At 36.6% G+C, this 19,456-nt stretch overlaps 5 protein-coding genes across 6 annotated transcripts; 2 read left to right on the top strand and 3 right to left on the bottom strand.

Annotated features, from left to right (window-relative positions):
- Positions 1-13: 13 nt before the first annotated feature.
- Positions 14-1,418, bottom strand: LOC108556546 (flavin reductase (NADPH)). Its single transcript, XM_017912699.1, has 3 exons — positions 1,239-1,418; positions 245-631; positions 14-185 (listed from the first exon to the last, which is right to left on the bottom strand). Exons 1-3 carry the CDS (start codon positions 1,309-1,311, stop codon positions 40-42), a joined length of 606 nt encoding a protein of 201 aa, XP_017768188.1. The 5' UTR covers positions 1,312-1,418; the 3' UTR covers positions 14-39.
- Positions 1,419-2,769: 1,351 nt separating this feature from the next.
- Positions 2,770-4,924, top strand: LOC108556566 (zinc finger protein 420-like). The gene is made up of 3 exons (XM_017912736.1): positions 2,770-4,196; positions 4,341-4,473; positions 4,540-4,924. The coding sequence occupies exons 1-3, from the start codon at positions 2,817-2,819 to the stop codon at positions 4,749-4,751; spliced, it is 1,725 nt and encodes a 574-aa protein (XP_017768225.1). The 5' UTR covers positions 2,770-2,816; the 3' UTR covers positions 4,752-4,924.
- A 73-nt stretch (positions 4,925-4,997) lies between these two features.
- Positions 4,998-7,517, bottom strand: LOC108556567. The gene is made up of 5 exons (XM_017912737.1): positions 6,963-7,517; positions 5,762-6,086; positions 5,559-5,702; positions 5,308-5,497; positions 4,998-5,253 (listed from the first exon to the last, which is right to left on the bottom strand). The coding sequence occupies exons 1-5, from the start codon at positions 7,030-7,032 to the stop codon at positions 5,122-5,124; spliced, it is 861 nt and encodes a 286-aa protein (XP_017768226.1). The 5' UTR covers positions 7,033-7,517; the 3' UTR covers positions 4,998-5,121.
- Positions 7,518-8,108: 591 nt separating this feature from the next.
- LOC108556559 (synaptotagmin-16) lies at positions 8,109-18,114 on the top strand. Of its 2 annotated transcripts, XM_017912728.1 has the most exons (10): positions 8,109-8,893; positions 13,339-13,557; positions 14,683-14,971; positions 15,033-15,168; positions 15,227-15,430; positions 15,496-15,604; positions 15,663-15,820; positions 15,920-16,083; positions 16,147-16,288; positions 16,504-18,114. In XM_017912728.1, the coding sequence occupies exons 1-10, from the start codon at positions 8,860-8,862 to the stop codon at positions 16,702-16,704; spliced, it is 1,656 nt and encodes a 551-aa protein (XP_017768217.1). In that variant the 5' UTR covers positions 8,109-8,859; the 3' UTR covers positions 16,705-18,114. The 2 variants fall into 2 exon arrangements, with proteins under 2 accessions (XP_017768217.1, XP_017768218.1); XM_017912729.1 differs by lacking the exons at positions 8,109-8,893; positions 13,339-13,557 and adding an exon at positions 13,650-13,830 and having other exon boundaries at positions 16,504-16,704.
- Positions 9,872-10,506, bottom strand: LOC108556560. Its single transcript, XM_017912730.1, has 2 exons — positions 10,406-10,506; positions 9,872-10,347 (listed from the first exon to the last, which is right to left on the bottom strand). Exons 1-2 carry the CDS (start codon positions 10,489-10,491, stop codon positions 9,999-10,001), a joined length of 435 nt encoding a protein of 144 aa, XP_017768219.1. The 5' UTR covers positions 10,492-10,506; the 3' UTR covers positions 9,872-9,998.
- Positions 18,115-19,456: the final 1,342 nt, after the last annotated feature.

Raw genomic sequence — 19,456 nt, 5'->3', positions numbered from 1 at the left:
GTGTTTTATTTTGTTTGTGCTTTTATAATATTATATTATTCATTGCGGGCTGTAGATGCCGCACAGGCGACCGTAATATTTCTCCTCGGAGAGGCTTTCCACCAGGAATCGGCCAAGATCGTACTTGGATACTGCCCTTCCTGGGGACTTTCCCACCTCGACTACGTACTCCGTTTGAGGCGAATCTGAAACATGTGTATTCAGTAAGTAATAGTTCAACCTTCATGGTTTGATCTGCTCGTACCGGCGATATGTGGAGGAAGAATAGCAATGTACTTTAGGCTTGATCCCAGTACTACCTTCAGCTGCCTTTGGTGGTCGGCGTTCAGATCAACGAACATCGGTGGAACCTTGCTGGGCTCGTAAAACAAAAATGCGGACAGGCAGACAGATACCACCTCGATATTCGTCTCATTCATCGCCCGGACAATGTTCTTCATGCCTTCGCTCAGATCCGTGGTCGGTTTCAGGTTGTTCCTCGTGCCGAGTACTACGACCACGGACTGCACATTCTTAACCGTTTCCAAAACGTCCTCGTATTTCAGCACGTCTCCATGGATGACTTCTACTTTGGGCCGAAACTCTTCAGGAATCTTTGATGGATCTCTCACGAGCACTTTGATCTTAAGACCTAGTTATTAAAGTCAAGTATTAGTTTTCATTCCGCATTAATCAATGTGTATTCTCGAACGCTTGCAAAATACTTATTATTTGTTAAATATTTAATTACTATATTATGAAATACTTAAATCGATTATCTATATAAAATCTTTTATTTTTCAAACCTTCGTTAATATAATCGTCTAGACTGGACTAAACATGTATCTGTATTCAAATTATGAATTTCCGGTCACGGATTTTTTTTTCATTTAATATATAAAACAGAATAACTTTGTAAATATTAAAGACCTTTGTATTATATCCAGTACGTTTTAAAACGTAAAGAAAAATCACGTTTTTTAATTATGGTAATGTTTTGATAACTTCTCTATTTGCATCTCAATAACATTGATTACATGACAGAATCGCATTGCATTCTAAGAAAACGATCAATTTACGAATTCTTGTGCAATAAATCAATGATTATAGCATAAAAATAGTATAATATATATTTCAAAAAATAATATGTAAATTGTGGACAAATGATAATCCAGTAGAATTTTATTTACAGTTTAAGTGATGTTAAATGTACATAAGTTTTGAGATAGGCCTGCAATAGAAGAGTACAATTCGATTACCTTTATCGATGGCAGCTTTTAGAGCACAAGTGCCAGTCATTCCTGTTGACCCGAAGATCGCAATTTTATCCATTTTAATTGAGAAGACTTTTCACTGTAAAATATCCAAGTTTCTGAGCGAGATGTGGATGAGTTGATCAGCTGAACGCAGATGAATATATCTGCTTAAAATCAAACTCGAAATTCTTTATGTTTCTTTTAGTCCTCTTTGATGATACCTCCATCTAGGTTTCACACTTGAACTGACTAGTTCATCTCCTGGATAATAGATGGATATATTTCAAATCTTTTTCGTACATGCAAAACTTTTTACATTCTTTCTAAACTCTCAGTACAACAATACTATTTTTCACTATTGCTATTGTACAATTTAGATATTATTGATTTGTTTTAAGTAAAGAATAATTGACCTTTTTGGATGCTATTTTATTTATAAAAAGGTCAACAATATTTTTTTTTTTAGATATTCTGAACTTCTTTGCAAATTGCATATAAACTTGGTTAGTTATTATTTCATATTTATATTTAAACATTGATACAAATTCGGATTGCTTGTTTTCTAGTCATTAGTTTGTACTCGAGGATGGAAATTAGATATCAAACGTGGTCTTTCTTGGATGGTATTTGCTTGCTCGTAGATTTAAGAGGTGAGCATGCAGTTTTATCGAAATTATCATTGTTTCAATCAACACATAGATACTCATCAAAATAAAATATACTTTTACGTTTTAAATATTGGTATTTGGTTGTACGGTGGTACATAGAGTATTTTGAGAAAAAAATCTAATAAAAGTGATTAGGCTTAAATGTTTTATAACTATTTTATAATTATATATGCAATATCATTTACATCATGTCATTTCATCATTTTTTTTATCAATTACCATATAGGAAAAAAATATATTTTTAGAGCTATAGAATGCAACTTATTATAATATCATCACATATTTGATAGATGTATATGATAAATATCGTTGATTAACGCGTAAATTTGATTGTTTTATACGAAATAAGATGGATTTTCCGTTGGCTGTCCTGGTAAAGCGTTGGAAAACAAAAGATAATCGCATTGGATACGGCCGTTGTTGTTGATGTTGATTGTAAATAACAACGGCGCGTTCATTTTGCGAATTTCGCCAAGTTCGATTTTTCTCGTTTCCGGCTGCGGCGAGGCAAAGCTGCTTTGATCTTCGAGTGTCCTTTTTTGTTTCTCCTCCAATAATGATGATGAGTCGCGGAGAGGGTGGAATTGTTCACCTGAAGCTGCACCGTTTCCGGCCGGATGGAACGATTGACTCGGTACAGGTGAAGTACGATAGAAAGAGCCAGAAGTACATGAGCCGCACACCAATTCTGGTCAATCTGGCTACGATGCGGACGCAGATCGTACCGGACGAGGAAGGTTTCAGGTTCAACTGCAATTTAAATTTCAACGATTCCTCACTGCGTGTGGTCAAACTTGGAGGGGTGGAGGATTTGAACCCATTGAACTACGCTGCGGAGATTTCGACTGTATTAGGTGATCAACAACCGCAGCTTGTTAATCATCCAGAGGAGAGTAATGGTAGAAGTTCAGGAATGACTTCTTTATTGCCGATTGCAGTGAAGAGGGAGTCGAAGGTGCCGAATATACCGTCGATGATCAGATGTCAGAACTGCGATACGCACTTCCCCACAAAGTACCAGTTCCAACGGCACCAATGCGAGTTCAACGCGGAGAAGGTGGTGTTGAAGCCGAACGTAGATGTGAAAGATGTGCAGAAGGGCGTGAGGATGAAGTTCGATTGTCCGACCTGCGGCAAGCAGTTCGTAAGCAAGAACAATCTGGAGCGACACCTGACGAGTCACGATGAGGATAACGTCAACATCTGCGAGTACTGCAACAAGCACTTCGTTAGCGAGAACCGCCTTCGAATCCACAAAGAGAATCACTGCAAGAAAGCCGGAGATATATCCAAGTTTTATCGAAGCGATGTAACTGTTTGGAAGTGCGTCAAATGTTACCAGGTGTTTTCTTCGGACGCGTACGCCAACAGCCACGCCGACAATTGTAATGATATACTCGACCCGGAAGACTACAGAGTCAAGGGTTTGGATGATGATTCCGAGGCGGTAACTCTTAAGGAGGAAATCAAGAGCCTTCTTACGGATGCGCCCGAACTAGTTGAAGGTGACCCGTCCAATTTGCACCTGATCACCAGCAAGTACGTTGAGAAGGTGATCACGGAACTGTTGCTACAGTGCGAGTATTGTAACAAGACGTACTCTGATAAGAAGTCTCTTCTGATGCACCAGAAGACGCACACCACCGAAACCAATTACAATTGTGTCGTTTGCTGCGAGGTGTTCAATGCTTACACCCAGGCCGGTAAGCACTGGCTCACGAAATGTTCCAACGAAGCCAATCTTTTCTATTTACCGAAACTGACCTATTGCCATTATTGTGACAGGACCTTCAAGTCCCACGAAGTGCTCTACTCGCATAAGATCAAGAAGAAACATTACACGCCCAAGAGGTACATGAGCGAATCATCGCCACAACCACCGCCTCCAGACAAGGAGGAAAACAAAGAGACCATAATCAAATTGATCGAGGACGTGCTCTGCTCGATAAAGCTGAACGCTCACGATCACTCGCAAGACAGGAAACACACCTCGGAGGTCAATAGTCATGAGGTCACAATTAAGACGGAAGCCGTGAGCGAAACGAGCAGCCTGATCATCTCCGAAGATGCACCGGAAACGGAAGGTCTGACCACTAACGGCAAGAAGAAACGAGGCCGGAAGCGCAAGCACAACTCGCAAACATCGAAAGGCAAAAGGTTGGCAGCCAACGTCGAGCCAGGCTACAAGTACCAGTGCGAAAGGTGCATCCAGGTCTTCGATAGCGTCCTTGACCTGGAAACACACCGAGACAAAGAGCATCCGGCGAACTATAAATGCGAGGAATGCGATCAGGTAATTATCCACATCTACTTTAGCATTGATTCTCTTTTATAAAATTTACAGTGATAGCTACTAGTCTAGTTCATACAAAAGTATTTGACCTATTCATTGCAAATTTTTGCTCGGTTATTGATGACTGTTGATTTGGTTATTTAGGTCGTTCACAGTTCTAAAGCATTGCTGATCCATAGCAGAGCTCACCAGAGTTTGAAGCCGTACGTGTGCGAGATTTGTAAGAGGTGCTACTCGCAAACATCGCATCTGTGGCAGCATATGCGATTTCATCAAGGTAAAATAAACATGCAAGAGTCATGGATCACAATTATCACGCATTGATAAAATTCGCTCTTTCAAGGTATAAAGCCTTTCGCGTGTCCTCACGAAGGATGCGAGGCCAGATACACGATCCGTCCAGATCTAAAGGATCACATCCGAAAGGTGCACACTAGAGAGCGCCCCTTCAAGTGCTCCGTATGCGACAAATGCTTTTTGACTGGCTCCGTCTACTACCAGCACCGACTAATCCACACCAACGATCGTAGATACGCGTGCGACGTACGTACCTAATTCTTGTTTTCAAACCCAACCTTTTAATCCTATAATCATACGTCACAACCAATCCCACCTTTCCTGTAGATCTGCAACAAACGATTCTTCAGGGCGGACGCCTTGAATAACCACCGAAGGATACACACCGACGAGAGGCCGTACCCGTGTGACGTCTGTGGAAGACACTTCAGACAGAAGGGTGATAGGAACAAGCACGTGCGCACCCAGCATCCCGAATACCACGTTTAAAAAAAACTTCCTTTATCAATTAAGCTCAACATTTACTATTCAAAACTAGTATTAAATAGTACAGTAAAAAACATTGTGAAAATAAAAAATATATATGTTGCAAAAAACACAAAATTCAAAACACGCAAAAAAAAACATTCTACAGCCAAGTCACGCCGTTCTTCGATTTTCCGGCTAAGATCACCTCCTGCCTTTGATCGAAACCGAGTTCCGTAGAATTATCGGAGATGTTGTCCTGATCCGTGTCATCTTCCTCCTTAATCACGTTCTTCTGCAATTTCAGTAGGATGGAAATCAGGGTAAATTCATTAATTTTTGTACTTACTCGTCGCAGGTGATACACCGTTATTTTAAAGTCACTTCCTTTTACTAATCTAAGAATTAGCGTAGCCAAGAATAGACACCAGAAGCTCAACGCCAGGAAATTACAGATTTTTATGGTCTGAATATAGGCGTAAGCATCTCTCTCCTCCGCATTAAAGATCAACGTGTAGACGTTCAAGTCTTGGCTACAGCTGAAATTAAAAAGCCACTAATAATTAAATACGCCGAAGACACGTTGGAGTATTAAAGTACCTAGTGGAGTTGTTCTGAGTAGAAAACTCTGAGCAGAACGCGTCAATTCCTATATTCAATTTGATGTAGGCCACGAAGAGAACAACCGATACCACGAAACCTATCAGGATGGAGGGAAAGACGATGGTCCAGGGACTCGTGTATCTGAAAAAGAGTTTGGATGGAATTCGATTTAAAAGATAAAATGTTACGAGGTAATATACACATCTCCGCGATTTCCGGCACCGCCCTTAGACACTATGCCAAAGAAAGAGACCAGTATCAGTCCAACTATGCAAATGAAAATGTTCGTGAAGAGGCAGTAGTTGCAGTCCTCTTTGGATCCCCAATGCGTGGACGGAGTGTTGAAGCTCATGTTGTAGGGGTATGGACCCACCGGTTTATATTGATTGTACTTGTTGATGTCTTCGAAGTCCAGATCGGCATTGAGCACGCAGTTTTTACCGAAGGCGTTGAGCAAAGCTTCGAAGTTGTATGCCACCAAAAAGCAGCAGGCGTCCGCACATATCAGCGTTAGGATGTGACAAACTGAGAAACACAAAGAAAAAAATAGTTAGATTAGTCTTAACATGAGACATTTCTTGACGCGCGTTAAAAAACAACTAGTGTTTGCACCGGTAATTGGAAATTTCCTGACAAACTTTCGACATCTCCTACTCTGTATTAATTAATTTTTGAACGAAAGTTTATTAATTATTAACATGATAATTTAATGAAACTTTTTCTTATGCTAATGAAATTCAAATTCAAAGCCCAACTAATTATAAAATATAATGTAATGCTTAGATTATTGTGAACTAGGAAATCGTTTATATTAACTATACTAAGAACAAATTGATAACATTAAATTAGCGCAGAATAAAAAAAATAATAATTTTAGTATTGCAATTAGCAATTAATTTATTGAAATAATAAAAGTGAATGCGTTTCTGTAAGTGAAATATGTAGCAAGTGTAATTTGATATCTACTTGCAGTAGGTTAAGGTTGTTTTAGATGTCGTTATAGAAACGACAATGATTGAAAAGGAAAATATAAACATCGACAATTTGCTTTATCTGCCACTGTTTAAATTGAAGTATTACTGTTAATGGGATTTGGTAAATATTTAAATAGCATCATGAATGACGCACACTCGGAATGCCTAAGTAGTTTTCGATGATGTCATACCGCTGCAGCAATAATAATTATGAAAACTATTTACGTAAACTAATTAGGACTTTGATGGTTTAATTATTATCTGGTTCGATAAGAATTTGAGGTGGTTAAGCGAAGGCAGCAAAGATGTTAATTGGGGTTACTGGTTTGTTTGCATTGTTGTAATGTTAGCAGATGTAAGGTGAACGAAACTAAACAACAGTTGTTATTGTTGTTTTACTGTTGACAACTGCAGTATCGTGTCTTACTTTTCCAGTAGATGGGCACCAGACGCGTCTCCTTCTCGGCGATTCGAAAATATCGATCGAATTTTGGCATCTCGATGATCGTCTGCACGCAGATCGCGTTCACGTAGTGTGCGTAAAGTTAAAAATAAACATTAAATCATCGATGGATCAACATGAATACGACGGATCGGTTTCTCGAAAAGCACGCACGCATCTTCTAGCCTTCGCCTACTCTGCAGAGTACCACCACCAAAACCGGACGAACGGATGGTAGACACACCCTTTCTTCTCTTCCTACGACTTCCACTGGAAACAGCTGATCGTCGTTCAGTTTGTTGTTAGCAACCGCCTTCTGGTTTTCCTCCTCCTCTACGGAGCGGCCGTCTCTTGTTGTTCGAGAGGTTGTATAACATTCCCCATCGATCCGCACACTACGATTGAACACAACCGACCAACAAACTACGCCTGACCACTTATCTAATCTACTTCTGAATGCGGTGTTTTATTTATCCTAATATTTGTATGCCGATTCCCCGTGTGTGCTTTCTAGGTCCCACATTATGTTTATTAAAAACATAACATATTTTTCAATATTTTCTTTGAATTAGATACATTTAATCCAATGATCTTTTCAAAACTCTTTCATTCCAAAACGAATCAAATGATTTTAAAATTTTATGGAAACTTATATTCACTTAAACTAATCTTTATATTTGGAAATATTAAAGTTATTGACTTTGACGCCGTTTCTTTATTTATACACATAATTTAGATAGTTATACTTGCCAAGTAACTTGTCAAATATCGCGTTAGCACGCGTTTTGGTTTGCTTCGTTAGCAATTTATTAAAATATTGGAAAATGCGTATATTTATGTGTGTTTCAAATGTCCTCTGCGTATGTTTGAATAAATTATAAAAGCGCAAAACGCAGTAACCGCAATATTATACAGAACGAGATTTGCTAAAGATTAGAGAATAATTTGAAGGTTATCATCGAGGTGCAAAATATTAATATTTTCTATATTAATGTTATAAAATATAAATTTTTCATAAATAAAGAAAAATCTACAGCAATTATTTTATCTTTTTTATTTAACATATATATTATTATTATTTTGTTCTTTTAATTTTGGATGATTTTATTTGTATAGAAACAAAGACTTAATTTTTAAGCTGAGAACATGCTGAAATCTGAACATTTAGAATACCTGTAAAAGTCTCTTGAAATTGAAATTTACACTGCGTTATTTTTAAGCATTTCAGCAGAGAAAGTCGCGCTCTCTTCGAGTGCGACAAAAGCGTATCGATTCGACGATAGCGAACCATGGCATTGTTTTTATTGTTGTTATGTAAATCGTTTACGTGGATGGCGAGTGCCGCGATGGGAAACGTAAAATAATGGATGTACCTAGTTTCTTCTTTTCCCCCCTTGTGTTTTTCACGTTCCGGCGCGTTTTCCTCGGTTGCGCAGGTCGGAAAATGTGCGCAAACTGACCCCGCGTTGTGTGAGGGGGGTTTGAACCGATGGGGAAGGTTCCGAAGAGAAGGGCTCTTGCGCCGCAAAACCCACCTACCTACCAACAACTTGAGCACGCAACAAATTTCAGTAGAGACCCGAATTCTGTGCCGATCGTCCCAAAACAAAAATAATAACAATAACAACATAATAATAAGATTATAGGAAAATTAGTATACAGCGTATTCAGATTAATTTTGGCTATCGTTTCGTGTTTTGATGTTAGTTACATAGTTTCGTGCAATTGTTTAGTGTTACTTCGTTTTTATTTATTTATTTATTTCTGGTGTATCATGATTATGTTGTGCAAAGAGGACGTCTTCGGAAGATTTCCTATAGAGTAGCCGCAGTGTGTCTCTTATTTTGTGGTGGTTTCAATTGTTTTGTGACTGGGCGACGCGATGTTGGCTGTATCAGATCAAACCGGAGTCAGCGGTGAGTGCTTCATCCCAATTGGATCATGAAATTTCTGTTCTGTTGATGATGATGACTATAATCATCACAATTTCAATGCATTTCTATGCGTTTTGATGAAGGAAATACACATACAACACGCAATTGATTTTCACTATGCGTGCGAATGTAGGTCAGAAGGGCATCCTCTACTATGTAGGTCAAAATTTTGTCACATTCCCGTCAAACACTTTCCATTTCTCCTCGCAATTCATTCAATATGTTCATATACATAACAATTCGCGATATGCCTTCAATTTTCTTCGACTCATCTGCATTTGATCCATGAATCGATTAACTTCTGCGAACGAAAGGTTGATAGCACTGATATTCATATATTTTTATCTTTCATTTACGATACAAACAAAATCTCCAAATTATTTAGTTATTATATTTATAACAAGTAATGAATATCAATTTTAAAGAAACTACAAATAGTTGATAAACGAAAATGAATGATACATTGTCATGTATAATTTAAGTAAAGTTTAACTATTGACGAAAAATGTAATGTCCAAACTAACAACGCTAATTAATAGGTTCAATCGATAGTTGCTGTTGAAAGATAAACGAGACATGGTCCAGACACGCTGTTTACACTGCCCCAACAAATATTGATTCCGAAATGGCAAATTTGCAATAACATTAAAAGGATGTGGGTTTATCTCCTAGATAAATCCAATGAGTTACAGATTTTTTAATTGATTATTGTGACAATGACAGTAAGACAATTTTAATAGCATATTGCAGGTAAACTACGAATAGGAAAATTATGGTTCCAGTCACGATTTAAAGATCATATATACCTTAAATTTAATTAATCAATTAATTAATTGCTATTGTTATCGAGTCGTTTCTTCAATTTTAACAGCTGATTGGAGGAAAATGACTAATTTTAGAAATATGATTTTATTTCCTATACATTTATATTTAATTCTATTCTATTCTACGAATAAATCGCTATTGTTGGGTTGTGTTTGAGTGTGCAAAAAAAGAGTCGTTTGGAATGTTGTTTATTATAAATAATCTTACGTCAAAATATAAAAATAGTAGAGGTGGTGGTGGAGGAGGAGGAAGAGAATGAGTCTTACAACTTCAAGGTCTTCTCGTACTCGTCGTACTTCAACTTGTACTCGTCCCAGTCGGCCTTGTTCTCGCAAGCCCACTTCTTCTTAGAGTCACCCTTTCCGTTGGTGCACCAGCTACCTTCGGCATCGGTGAGGATGGCCGAGACCTCTTCGGAGCAGACGCACTTTGGCACCTCCGGCAGGTTGCATGGTTTGGCGTGTGCTACCATCACTCCCAGACACTCCACTTTTCCGCCTTCGTTCTTCTCCGCTTTGTAACCCTCTCCGCACTTGCACTCCTCCAGGGTGTATTCCAAGCAGTTCGCGTGCAGCATAGCCAGCGAGATCAAAATAAACGCGCACTTGAACCTTAAATAAAAACAACAATGAAACAACAGTTTTTTCCTCTTCCCCAAAAGCTACTTACATGTCTGTAGATCCTTGTATCTTCTGACCTTTAAACGCGAAATCGTTGGAATCCAATTGAACTGTTTCAACCGTCTTTTTATACATTCTCACAAGTTCCACCACTTTAGTTAACACATCCTCCCCACTCCACTCATCAACTGTACGATCTTTTCATAACTAATACAGAAAAAACTCACTATGCATTCACTAAAACAAAATAAAAACATGTCACATTTCATCATAAACAATTCAATATTTAGTCCTTATTTCAAAATCAAAAGTTCAACTCTCGTTCTAATCGTTTACAGCTCAAGCGTAATATTCATTATAAACTCAAATTGGAAGACGCTAATTAATTGAGGTAAAATGAAATTGCAATGAGATTTCTCATCATCTCTCGGTAAATGAAACCGCAGAATTGTAAAGGAAAATCCCGCATCTCGTCAAATTTTATTCACTGTTTCTGCAATATATACATATGCAATTTACTTAACCAAATAAATGTTAATATATAAATTGAATACAAAACGCAATGTCCATAATAATTTCGAAATAATTAATAAAATTATATATGTAAACATATATTTTTTTGTTGTTGCGTTGATACGTTTTATTTGCGAGAAGAGGTCATCCGGATAGATTAACATAAATTAGCATCTCGAACATGCAAGATTCGAATCCGATCGCGGCAGAAGGACACGTTTTTTCGCTTTGTTTTTCATATTGTTTAGTACTGAAAAATGAAAACGTGTTTCATATAAATTAGTCGCGTTCTTGGAAACGCTCGAGATAAGTTGCATTGCATTGCGATTTGGGATTTCCACGATGATCCCGGTGATTCAGGATTGTTATCGTGTGATGATGGTGCGTGGGTGCGACCACTTGTTGGACGATTTTCCGATCCGAAGTGAAGTGGTCTTCGTCGATGACGATGAAATTTCCAATAATTTGACGAGAATGACGGGAGAAAAACAAGTGCAAAATAGAAACAACAATATCACGACATCGGAAAATCACAGTTGGCAAATCGGATGTCAACTGAATCATATTTTATATAATATTCTATAAATTTCATAGCGTATTACATTCGAATACAATTCAATTATCTAAATAAATATAATACTTAATAGTTTTAAACACTTAGCATTAACTAATATCGTTATGTTATAAATGTTTTTTTTTTATAATTATCCATTCTTTACCAAAAATACTGTCCAAATGTTATACCTTTTATCTTCACACCGAAGAAATATTTAAATAAAGAAATAGTTTATTAAATATCTTCTAATTTTTGTACGATTTTTGTTTTCATTAATAACTATCAAATAAATAAACATATTTGAGTTAGGTATAACTAATATTAAACATAAATAAAGATCGAATCGAGATATGCTTCCTAAAAATGAAATGACTTGTAGGGGTTTACAAAAATCACATCAAAGCCATCTATTATGAAATCTAATTTTCCAATATATAAAATTGGAAATTTAGTTAAGGGGGAAGGAACGAGTCTGCAGCAGGAAGATGCTGACGACCACTTGCTGGATTTCCATGCAGATACAAATAACGTGGGCGAAGGGAGTACGGAGATGCAGGACGCAGACTAGACGGCCGCCCACGCAAAATGGGTCCTTCCTGATGACTTTCCCCCCGTTCGTCCCTCCCTACCCCCGATCTTCCCGGCGCTCTTATCGATCCAGAGACGCCAGGTTAGTTCAATGAACAGCTACCACCCTACCACACATCAACCCACTTCCCCTACCTACGGATCGACCAATTACAGCATTCCAAAATTGCATTCATGCACTCTCTTCTCTAAAAAAAAAAAACGAGAACAAAAAAGGGTTGTAAACTCTCATTGCGTGGATATCAATGAATTACACTCTCTTTGACTACTCTTCCATCATATTTGGTTATGTAAACGCATTGTTAGATGGAGAGTTCCGCGGGGTACGGTTCTGCGTCCCTTTACCGTTCTTTCATAAAAAAAAATGGGGCAATTATATTGAAGTGGTACTAAAGTAGTCAAGTGCAGGCTTTTCATTGCATGATCTATCTGAAGTTTTTAATTGATTTACAATTTTAATATTTAGTATATAAAATATTAAAATATCAGTTCATTTTATTGCAGATTTTTTTTATATTTATTAATATCTATCATCTGACATAGATATCAAGCTTTACAAATGTGGTAAAAAGAAAATAAAGCACTTAAATACTTAATGAAAAGATGATACAGCAAACTTATTTCATATATACAATAATTGTTTATGCACGTGCAAACATTAATTTATTAATTATTAAAATCGGTTGGGTAAGTCTTGCAGTTTAAACCTCTTCACTCTTCGACGATGATCTGCAGTATGCATTAGCTCCGTAGCCAGTTGGTTTGGGTGATTCTCTAGCCGATTATGGTATCTTGTGCTAGCCTTTGCTATTTCTTCCTTGACGAAACTAATGTTACCTTGCTTATGGAGCTCATCGTTTGTGAAGAACCATGGAGCAATGGTAATTTTCCTCAACGTTTTGGACTGGAATCTCTGTATTATATCAATACTGGTGTTACAGGCAGATCCCCAAAGCTGAATGCCGTAGGTCCATATCGGTTTTAAAATTTATTTCCTCTATAAATTATTTTCAAATATTATAAATGATATAATTAGACATTTTTCTCATAGCAACTCGAATAGAAACATTAATGATTTATTATTTTAAAAAATCGGTTCTAAAATGAACATAGTCAGAGAAAATTACTAAGCATCATTTTAAATTTTCATATATAACTTTGGAATAGATGAAGAAGATGCATTAATAGTTTATAAACAATAGTTCTTTCTATGTGTATAGAATATACTGAGTATTATATTATTCAATTTATAAATCGAATTGTACAAAAGTATCAACTAAGATATTTAAAATGAAATTTTTTTCTTTTTTTTGTGAATGTTTCAGCTACGGACGGTGGTGGTGGTGCTATTCTAGGTGCATTCGCAGGTATCTGTGCCCTGATCGTCGTCTTCCTGCTGTACCTGAACAAGCGTTGGTGGTGGAACACCGTTGGATCCATGGGCTGCTGCGACGAGTCATGTCCACCCGTGTCCACGCGACCGGCACCATCGCCGACGATGCTGCCTCCTGCTGCTTCAACGCACCCCATCAAACCCAAAATAGGTAGGTAAAAACGATACCTACCTAATGAGTATGGTTCATCGATTTATCAGTCGCGATGGAAAACGGTATTAAACCCGATGACGTACGGACGACGAAAAAAAAAATAAATGGTACTTCGTGGTATCGGTTTATCGATCCTCTCTTTTCGTGTGATACTCCAGAATGATTTCGATCGTCCGAGACTTAGACACGCGTGTGAAATCCACACGCTCGGAACGCACATCGTCCATATCCATCTCTTTTTGATGTTTAACACTGGTTTCCTGAAATTCCGTAAGTTACAGCCCGATGCACTCGAACTTCGCAATAACTCATTATTAAAACAAGAATACAAAAACAAATAAACAACAACGAAATAAAACTAAACTCGGCTAATTAAAAGCGAGCCTCGCCCTGCTGCTAATTGCCTCTGCACGTGCGGAATTAATTGGCTCTATCATTCCTTCTCTTTATTCCAAATCAAAATTTTATGTAATTTATACGGAAAGAATCAATACAATGCATAAATTGTTTTTTTTTTGTTGTTATTTTATGCACATATCGATAAAATGTTGCACGAATTAGATTGTAGTGCATTAGCTTAAGGGAAACCAAATGTGTTTAAAACCTAGATTTTGAATTCGTCTCGACACAACTTTGTAATTTTATTTATAATTTGCATATTGTTTAATCCAATTAGAGTTTGTGTTTATCAATCGCCAAATTCAATTTACATTATCAATAATATAATATATAAGTTTTATAGTTTCCAAATTAATATAACATTTTTTCATGATTAGAAAATAGTTTATAAATAAAAAGAATAAATAAATAAATATGGTATAGGATTCGAGTAATTAGATAAAACGTAGACACATAATGTTCGAAAAGTTGACATATTTCATTCAATAATTATTATTACAGTAATTTTTAAAATATGCGTATTATAACCTTTCCAATGTAATTGCAAAAAAAGTTTTACAGTTTTGAAGTTAATAAATAAAATTTTGGCCTTTGTAACATTTGAAATTTTCTTATTTCATTATTATGATTATATACATATGTTTTCTGATCTGATTATTACTTATGAAATACAAATTTTAAAATAATTTGACAATAGTGTTTTAATGAAATATTGATTTTCAGTGAAAGAATATTCGTTCGATGGAGGCGACTCGAGCAGTGAAAGCGAAATGGGTGGTCCGGTTAAGGGAGGACAGCAGGAACAGCTGCAGTCGCAGGCGTCGGGTGCGACAGGGCCATACTTTCCGCCAAGGCAGATGCACGATCTAATTTCTTTGGTGGAGAAAGGCCGGGTGGGTCTTCTGAGCAGCAACAGCTCCTGCTGCAGCTCGACGACTAGTTCCGTGGGTGAGAGGCACGGAGTCATGCCTACAACCAAAGTAACTGCGCAAGTGAGCATGAACATCACCAGGTCCGTACTTCTCGAAATTTTAACTCTACCTGATGAATGTAAAATGTATATTTGGTTGTAGAACTCCCACGAGCACCTTGAGAGAGACCAAGATCGACAATCACCAGGAGCATATGCTATACCAGAAGATGACGGAGGAGGTGCAACCGCCGTCGCAGCCTCAGACCGAGCACACGGATATCAACAGCAACAGAGATGTATAGTTTTAATAATTATGTAGAGAGATGATGAATCATGATCAAACTTTGGTTTTAGTGTATCGTCGTGATGAATACAGAGGGTGACGGCAGCGAACTGGTGTCCTGTGTGGGCTCCGAGCCCGAAGAGCAGACGATGAGCAAATGCGGTAACCTGGAGATTGCCCTCCTCTACGACGCGCCCATGAGGAAGATGACCGTGCACGTGCTGCAGGCCCGCGAGATACCGAGCAGGGATCGCGGCCAACCCACACACACGCAGGTACACTTACCACCTCCAAAATCACATTTTAAATACTACTATTCACGTGCTTGAATTCGATGCAGGTGCGGTTGTTACTATTGCCCAGTAAGAAGCAGAAGCACAAGACCAAAATCAGGTCGGGCGAGAATCCTCAGTATATGGAGAGCTTCCTCTTGCATCGCGTCAATCCTGGTATAAGACTTTCCGTTTTATATTTTTAGAAGTATTATTAACGTTTTTGTGGTTGCAGAGGATGTGAACTCGATGGGCATCAGGTTGAGACTGTACGGCTGCGAGCGGATGCGCCGGGAACGCCTCATTGGGGAATCTATCGTAGGATTTGCCAACATCAATCTAGAGTTGGAGAATAACTTCTGGCTGAACCTAGAACCCAGGGCCAATACTGCAGTAAATACATTATCATTAATAATAAAAAAAAACAATTATTGCAATTTTCCTACATCATTTAGACTTTAAATTGTTGTAAACATTAACTTATTGATGCAGCTGAGCGGCTGCACCGGTGAATTGATGAGTTTGGCGAGGTCAGATTCTACTGGTTCCACGCACTCCATGCAGCATGGAGGCGTTCCGGAACTGCTTTTGGGACTCTGCTACAACGCAACCACTGGAAGGTTAAGCGTTGAGGTCGTAAAAGGCTCACATTTTAGGTACACACACATCTGATGATATCTCAATAAGTAGAAATACAATTTTGATTGAACTCTTTGCAGGAATTTGGCGTTAAACAGAGCACCAGATACTTACGTCAAACTGCATCTGGTCAGTAGCACTGGTCAAGAGTTGGCGCAGAGCAAGACAACCATCAGACGCGGTCAACCCAACCCTCTCTTCAAAGAAACTTTCGTGTTTCAAGTAAGCTTTTATTATTTTACAAATTATTTGTTCATTCATCGATTACCATCTTAGTTAGATCTGAAAAATCACAATCTACAATTATCTAGAGAGAAAAAAAAACAAGTACGTTAATTGTGATATCACTTAGAAAGTGTTAATCTTCTTCATAATTCATGTGCACACTTCGTTGGTTCTGTTCTATACCATTTATAAGTGTTGCAAATGAAATGTAGGTGGCCCTGTTCCAATTGGCCGATGTGACGTTGATGGTGTCGATATACAACCGACGCGGTGTGACGAAGAAGAAGGAAATGGTCGGATGGTTCAGTCTGGGATTGAACTCGAGCGGCGCCGAAGAGTTGGCTCATTGGATGGACATGAAAGAGTTCCAGCAAGAGCAGATCTCCAGGTGGCACGTCCTGGTGCGGTCATAGCCTCTGCTGCATATCATCTTCTGAAACCAAATGCCGAAAACAAAAAAAAAGTAGGAAGGAAAGAAAGAAAAACGATTGTGATTTTAAATTCTCACTTAATTTAAGTAACAAAAACTCGATTTGTCTTTACGTATTTACTTTTATATCTTAAAGATATCTAAGATCATAGTTATTACGAGCATCCCAGATAATTTTGCGACGATATCAAATGGTTTCAATGGAAAGACTGAAAAGTGTCGTGCTGAAAAACATTATATAAAAACGTTTCGAAACTCTTCGGTTCACTTGAACTGTCGCAGTTCAAATTTTGATTTGATTGAACTGAAGTGGAGCAGATTTTTTGAACGTTTGCCTTATGATTGCGCTGTGGGGCAGAAAGTAATAGGAAAATATTATTATACACACGAAAACGAAAATAACCGAAAACACTCAACACAAACAAACAAATGGGCTAGTGACGAATATTCCAAAGATGTAACAGACTTTTTTTTCTTTAAAAACACACACACGAAATAAAACGACGATGAAACGCGCGTATTATTTTATACTTTACATTGGGTGGCATCAATTAATGAAAAGCGGTCGAACCTCCAGCAACAGATTATTATATTGTGATATTTAAATCGAATTTGAAGATTTGGCGGATGTTAAAATGGAAGCAAAAACAAAACAAAAAGTCTAAATCAAAAAAAAAAAAGTTAGTTTGCGTGAAACGGAATATTCGAGTGAACACATTCAAATAATAATAATATATACATTATTTAACTTTTTAAAAACAAATAAAAAGAAATAGGTACGTCAGTTGATTAGGAAGAAAATTTGTAAAAAAAAACAATACGAAAAATGAACGTAATAAAAGAATTAAGAGTAAAATATATTTTTCATGAAAGAATACTTAAAGGGAAGGGTAAGTAGATTTTTGGAAAGGCCGGTGTTGTTGGAGCGCGGAATGGGTATCCCCTTTTCTGTATTCTTTCGCGAACGGAATTTGTCTTTAAATTGTACCAAGCACAAATTAACTATAGGCTTTATTTACCAAAAGGAACATTTTAAAAAGAAACAAAGAGAGAGTTAAAAATGAGAAGGTTTAGCTAAGTTTAAAAGACTTGGAAATACCCGTGGGGATGGGATTCGCTTTACAATTGAATATCAAACTTTTTTATATATATTACTATTATTATTACTCTTACTACTAATTGTGAAATGGATTAAATGAATTCAATTTATATGAAAGAGAGAGTGAGTGAGAGAGAAAACTATTATATTATATCGACGAGTTTCAAAAATCGATCATAATAAGACAAAACCCGAAACACTTTTTGCTGGTCTTATTAATTTTGTCGAGCGATTTTTGAAATCTATTTCATTTTCGTCAGAAAGATAAATATATAAATAAATTTAAAAACAAAACAGACATATATATATATATATACTCATTCAAAAGATATAAACATTTATTTGTTGTTGTATAAATATATATTACCTATATATCAATATATTATATGAGAATTTTGATTGGATGAGGAAAAAAGGCGTCAATTTGATGTGTTCAAGTATTAAGAAAAAAACAAACAAAAAATATTGATATTGAAACGTATATTAAATTATATTATATTTAAAAGTTCATACTTTCAATCCGAATCTGTATTTGTAATATGAATGCAGCGTTTTATGTGTGATAAGTAAATGTGATTGTAAATTTCAAGAAAAAAAAAACAATTTGATGGAATTTATTGGTGAAATTGGAAGAAAGACGGTGCTTTTAATAATCAATTGGCATTACTGAATTGGCAGAAAGTTTATTTATGAGAAAAGAGAAATTACTTATTTATATATTTTAAAGAAAGAAACTTTATAAGTAGTTGGTAACGGTGAGATGTCTTTTTTTTTGGTATAGTACGTGCATGTTTCAGAAACGCATTTCGATGTGGAAGTCTCGTGTAAATAATTGTGTGAAGGAGCTCAACAAAAATGTTAACTCAATTACCGCATCTCACACAAATTCTCCACACCTCCCTCCACCCCATCCCTCCCTCTTCCCCATCCCTACTCTACTCTATCTGTAACTAGTAATTAATTAATTAAGATTGTATCGATCGATTTATATTGCATAATGGGTGTAATGCAGCAACTTTTGTACGTTATTTCTACGTTAATCATTTGAACTTTTAATAGTATTACCAACAAACATTACTGCAACAACAACAAAAATGCAACAAATTACTACGAACAATTTGCATTTGGTAACGTTAAAATTAAAAAAAAAAACATTTTTGCATTATATAAGATAAATTTTGCACGGCTAAAAACACAATCTGCACCAATTTACTTTTAAATGAAATGCAAAAAATTTAAATTATAATGAAAAAAAAAAACTTTTTATGGATTATTGTAATTCTACATTTTGTACTAAATAAATTAAATTTATGTCACCTGCAGCGTTTCCATCTTAAATTCCTACCTTTATTTAAGATTTGTGACAAATTCAACGTAATAATTTAATGATCAAAATGTTGATGGTCACTGTTATTTTTAATTTTAAAAATATTATGTGGCGCCATCTCCATTCGAGTTACCAGTTATGGGACAAAATGATTCCAGCTAATTTTTCGTTCGAATTAAATACAATTAGAAAAATTCCGTAATCTTGCATTCAATCAATATTTAATGAATTGTGAACTCTAATATTACCTCATTAAATATCTTATATTTTATTTTTTAACTTTGGTTGTGCCATCTAACGGAATTCTTT

The sequence above is a fragment of the Nicrophorus vespilloides genome, unplaced genomic scaffold (genome assembly GCF_001412225.1).
Source record: "Nicrophorus vespilloides isolate i.1.1-1 unplaced genomic scaffold, Nicve_v1.0, whole genome shotgun sequence".
NCBI classification, from domain to species: Eukaryota; Metazoa; Arthropoda; class Insecta; order Coleoptera; family Silphidae; genus Nicrophorus; species Nicrophorus vespilloides.
This window is presented reverse-complemented; position numbering and strand designations above follow the sequence as displayed.

Coding starts and splice junctions, on each gene's coding strand:
- LOC108556546 (XM_017912699.1), bottom strand. CDS start 1,311: ATGGATAAAATTGCGATCTTCGGGTCAACAGGAATGACTGGCACTTGT. Junction 632..1,238: donor AAAAGCTGCCATCGATAAAG/GTAATCGAATTG, acceptor TTTAATAACTAG/GTCTTAAGATCAAAGTGCTC. Junction 186..244: donor TCTTCCTCCACATATCGCCG/GTACGAGCAGAT, acceptor CACATGTTTCAG/ATTCGCCTCAAACGGAGTAC.
- LOC108556566 (XM_017912736.1), top strand. CDS start 2,817: ATGACTTCTTTATTGCCGATTGCAGTGAAGAGGGAGTCGAAGGTGCCG. Junction 4,197..4,340: donor AATGCGAGGAATGCGATCAG/GTAATTATCCAC, acceptor TTGGTTATTTAG/GTCGTTCACAGTTCTAAAGC. Junction 4,474..4,539: donor GCATATGCGATTTCATCAAG/GTAAAATAAACA, acceptor CGCTCTTTCAAG/GTATAAAGCCTTTCGCGTGT.
- LOC108556567 (XM_017912737.1), bottom strand. CDS start 7,032: ATGCCAAAATTCGATCGATATTTTCGAATCGCCGAGAAGGAGACGCGT. Junction 5,703..5,761: donor GCCGGAAATCGCGGAGATGT/GTATATTACCTC, acceptor ACTCTTTTTCAG/ATACACGAGTCCCTGGACCA. Junction 5,254..5,307: donor CGGTGTATCACCTGCGACGA/GTAAGTACAAAA, acceptor CTGAAATTGCAG/AAGAACGTGATTAAGGAGGA.
- LOC108556559 (XM_017912728.1), top strand. CDS start 8,860: ATGTTGGCTGTATCAGATCAAACCGGAGTCAGCG. Junction 15,431..15,495: donor GCCAACCCACACACACGCAG/GTACACTTACCA, acceptor AATTCGATGCAG/GTGCGGTTGTTACTATTGCC. Junction 15,605..15,662: donor CTTGCATCGCGTCAATCCTG/GTATAAGACTTT, acceptor TTGTGGTTGCAG/AGGATGTGAACTCGATGGGC.
- LOC108556560 (XM_017912730.1), bottom strand. CDS start 10,491: ATGTATAAAAAGACGGTTGAAACAGTTCAATTGGATTCCAACGATTTC. Junction 10,348..10,405: donor ATACAAGGATCTACAGACAT/GTAAGTAGCTTT, acceptor TTTTTATTTAAG/GTTCAAGTGCGCGTTTATTT.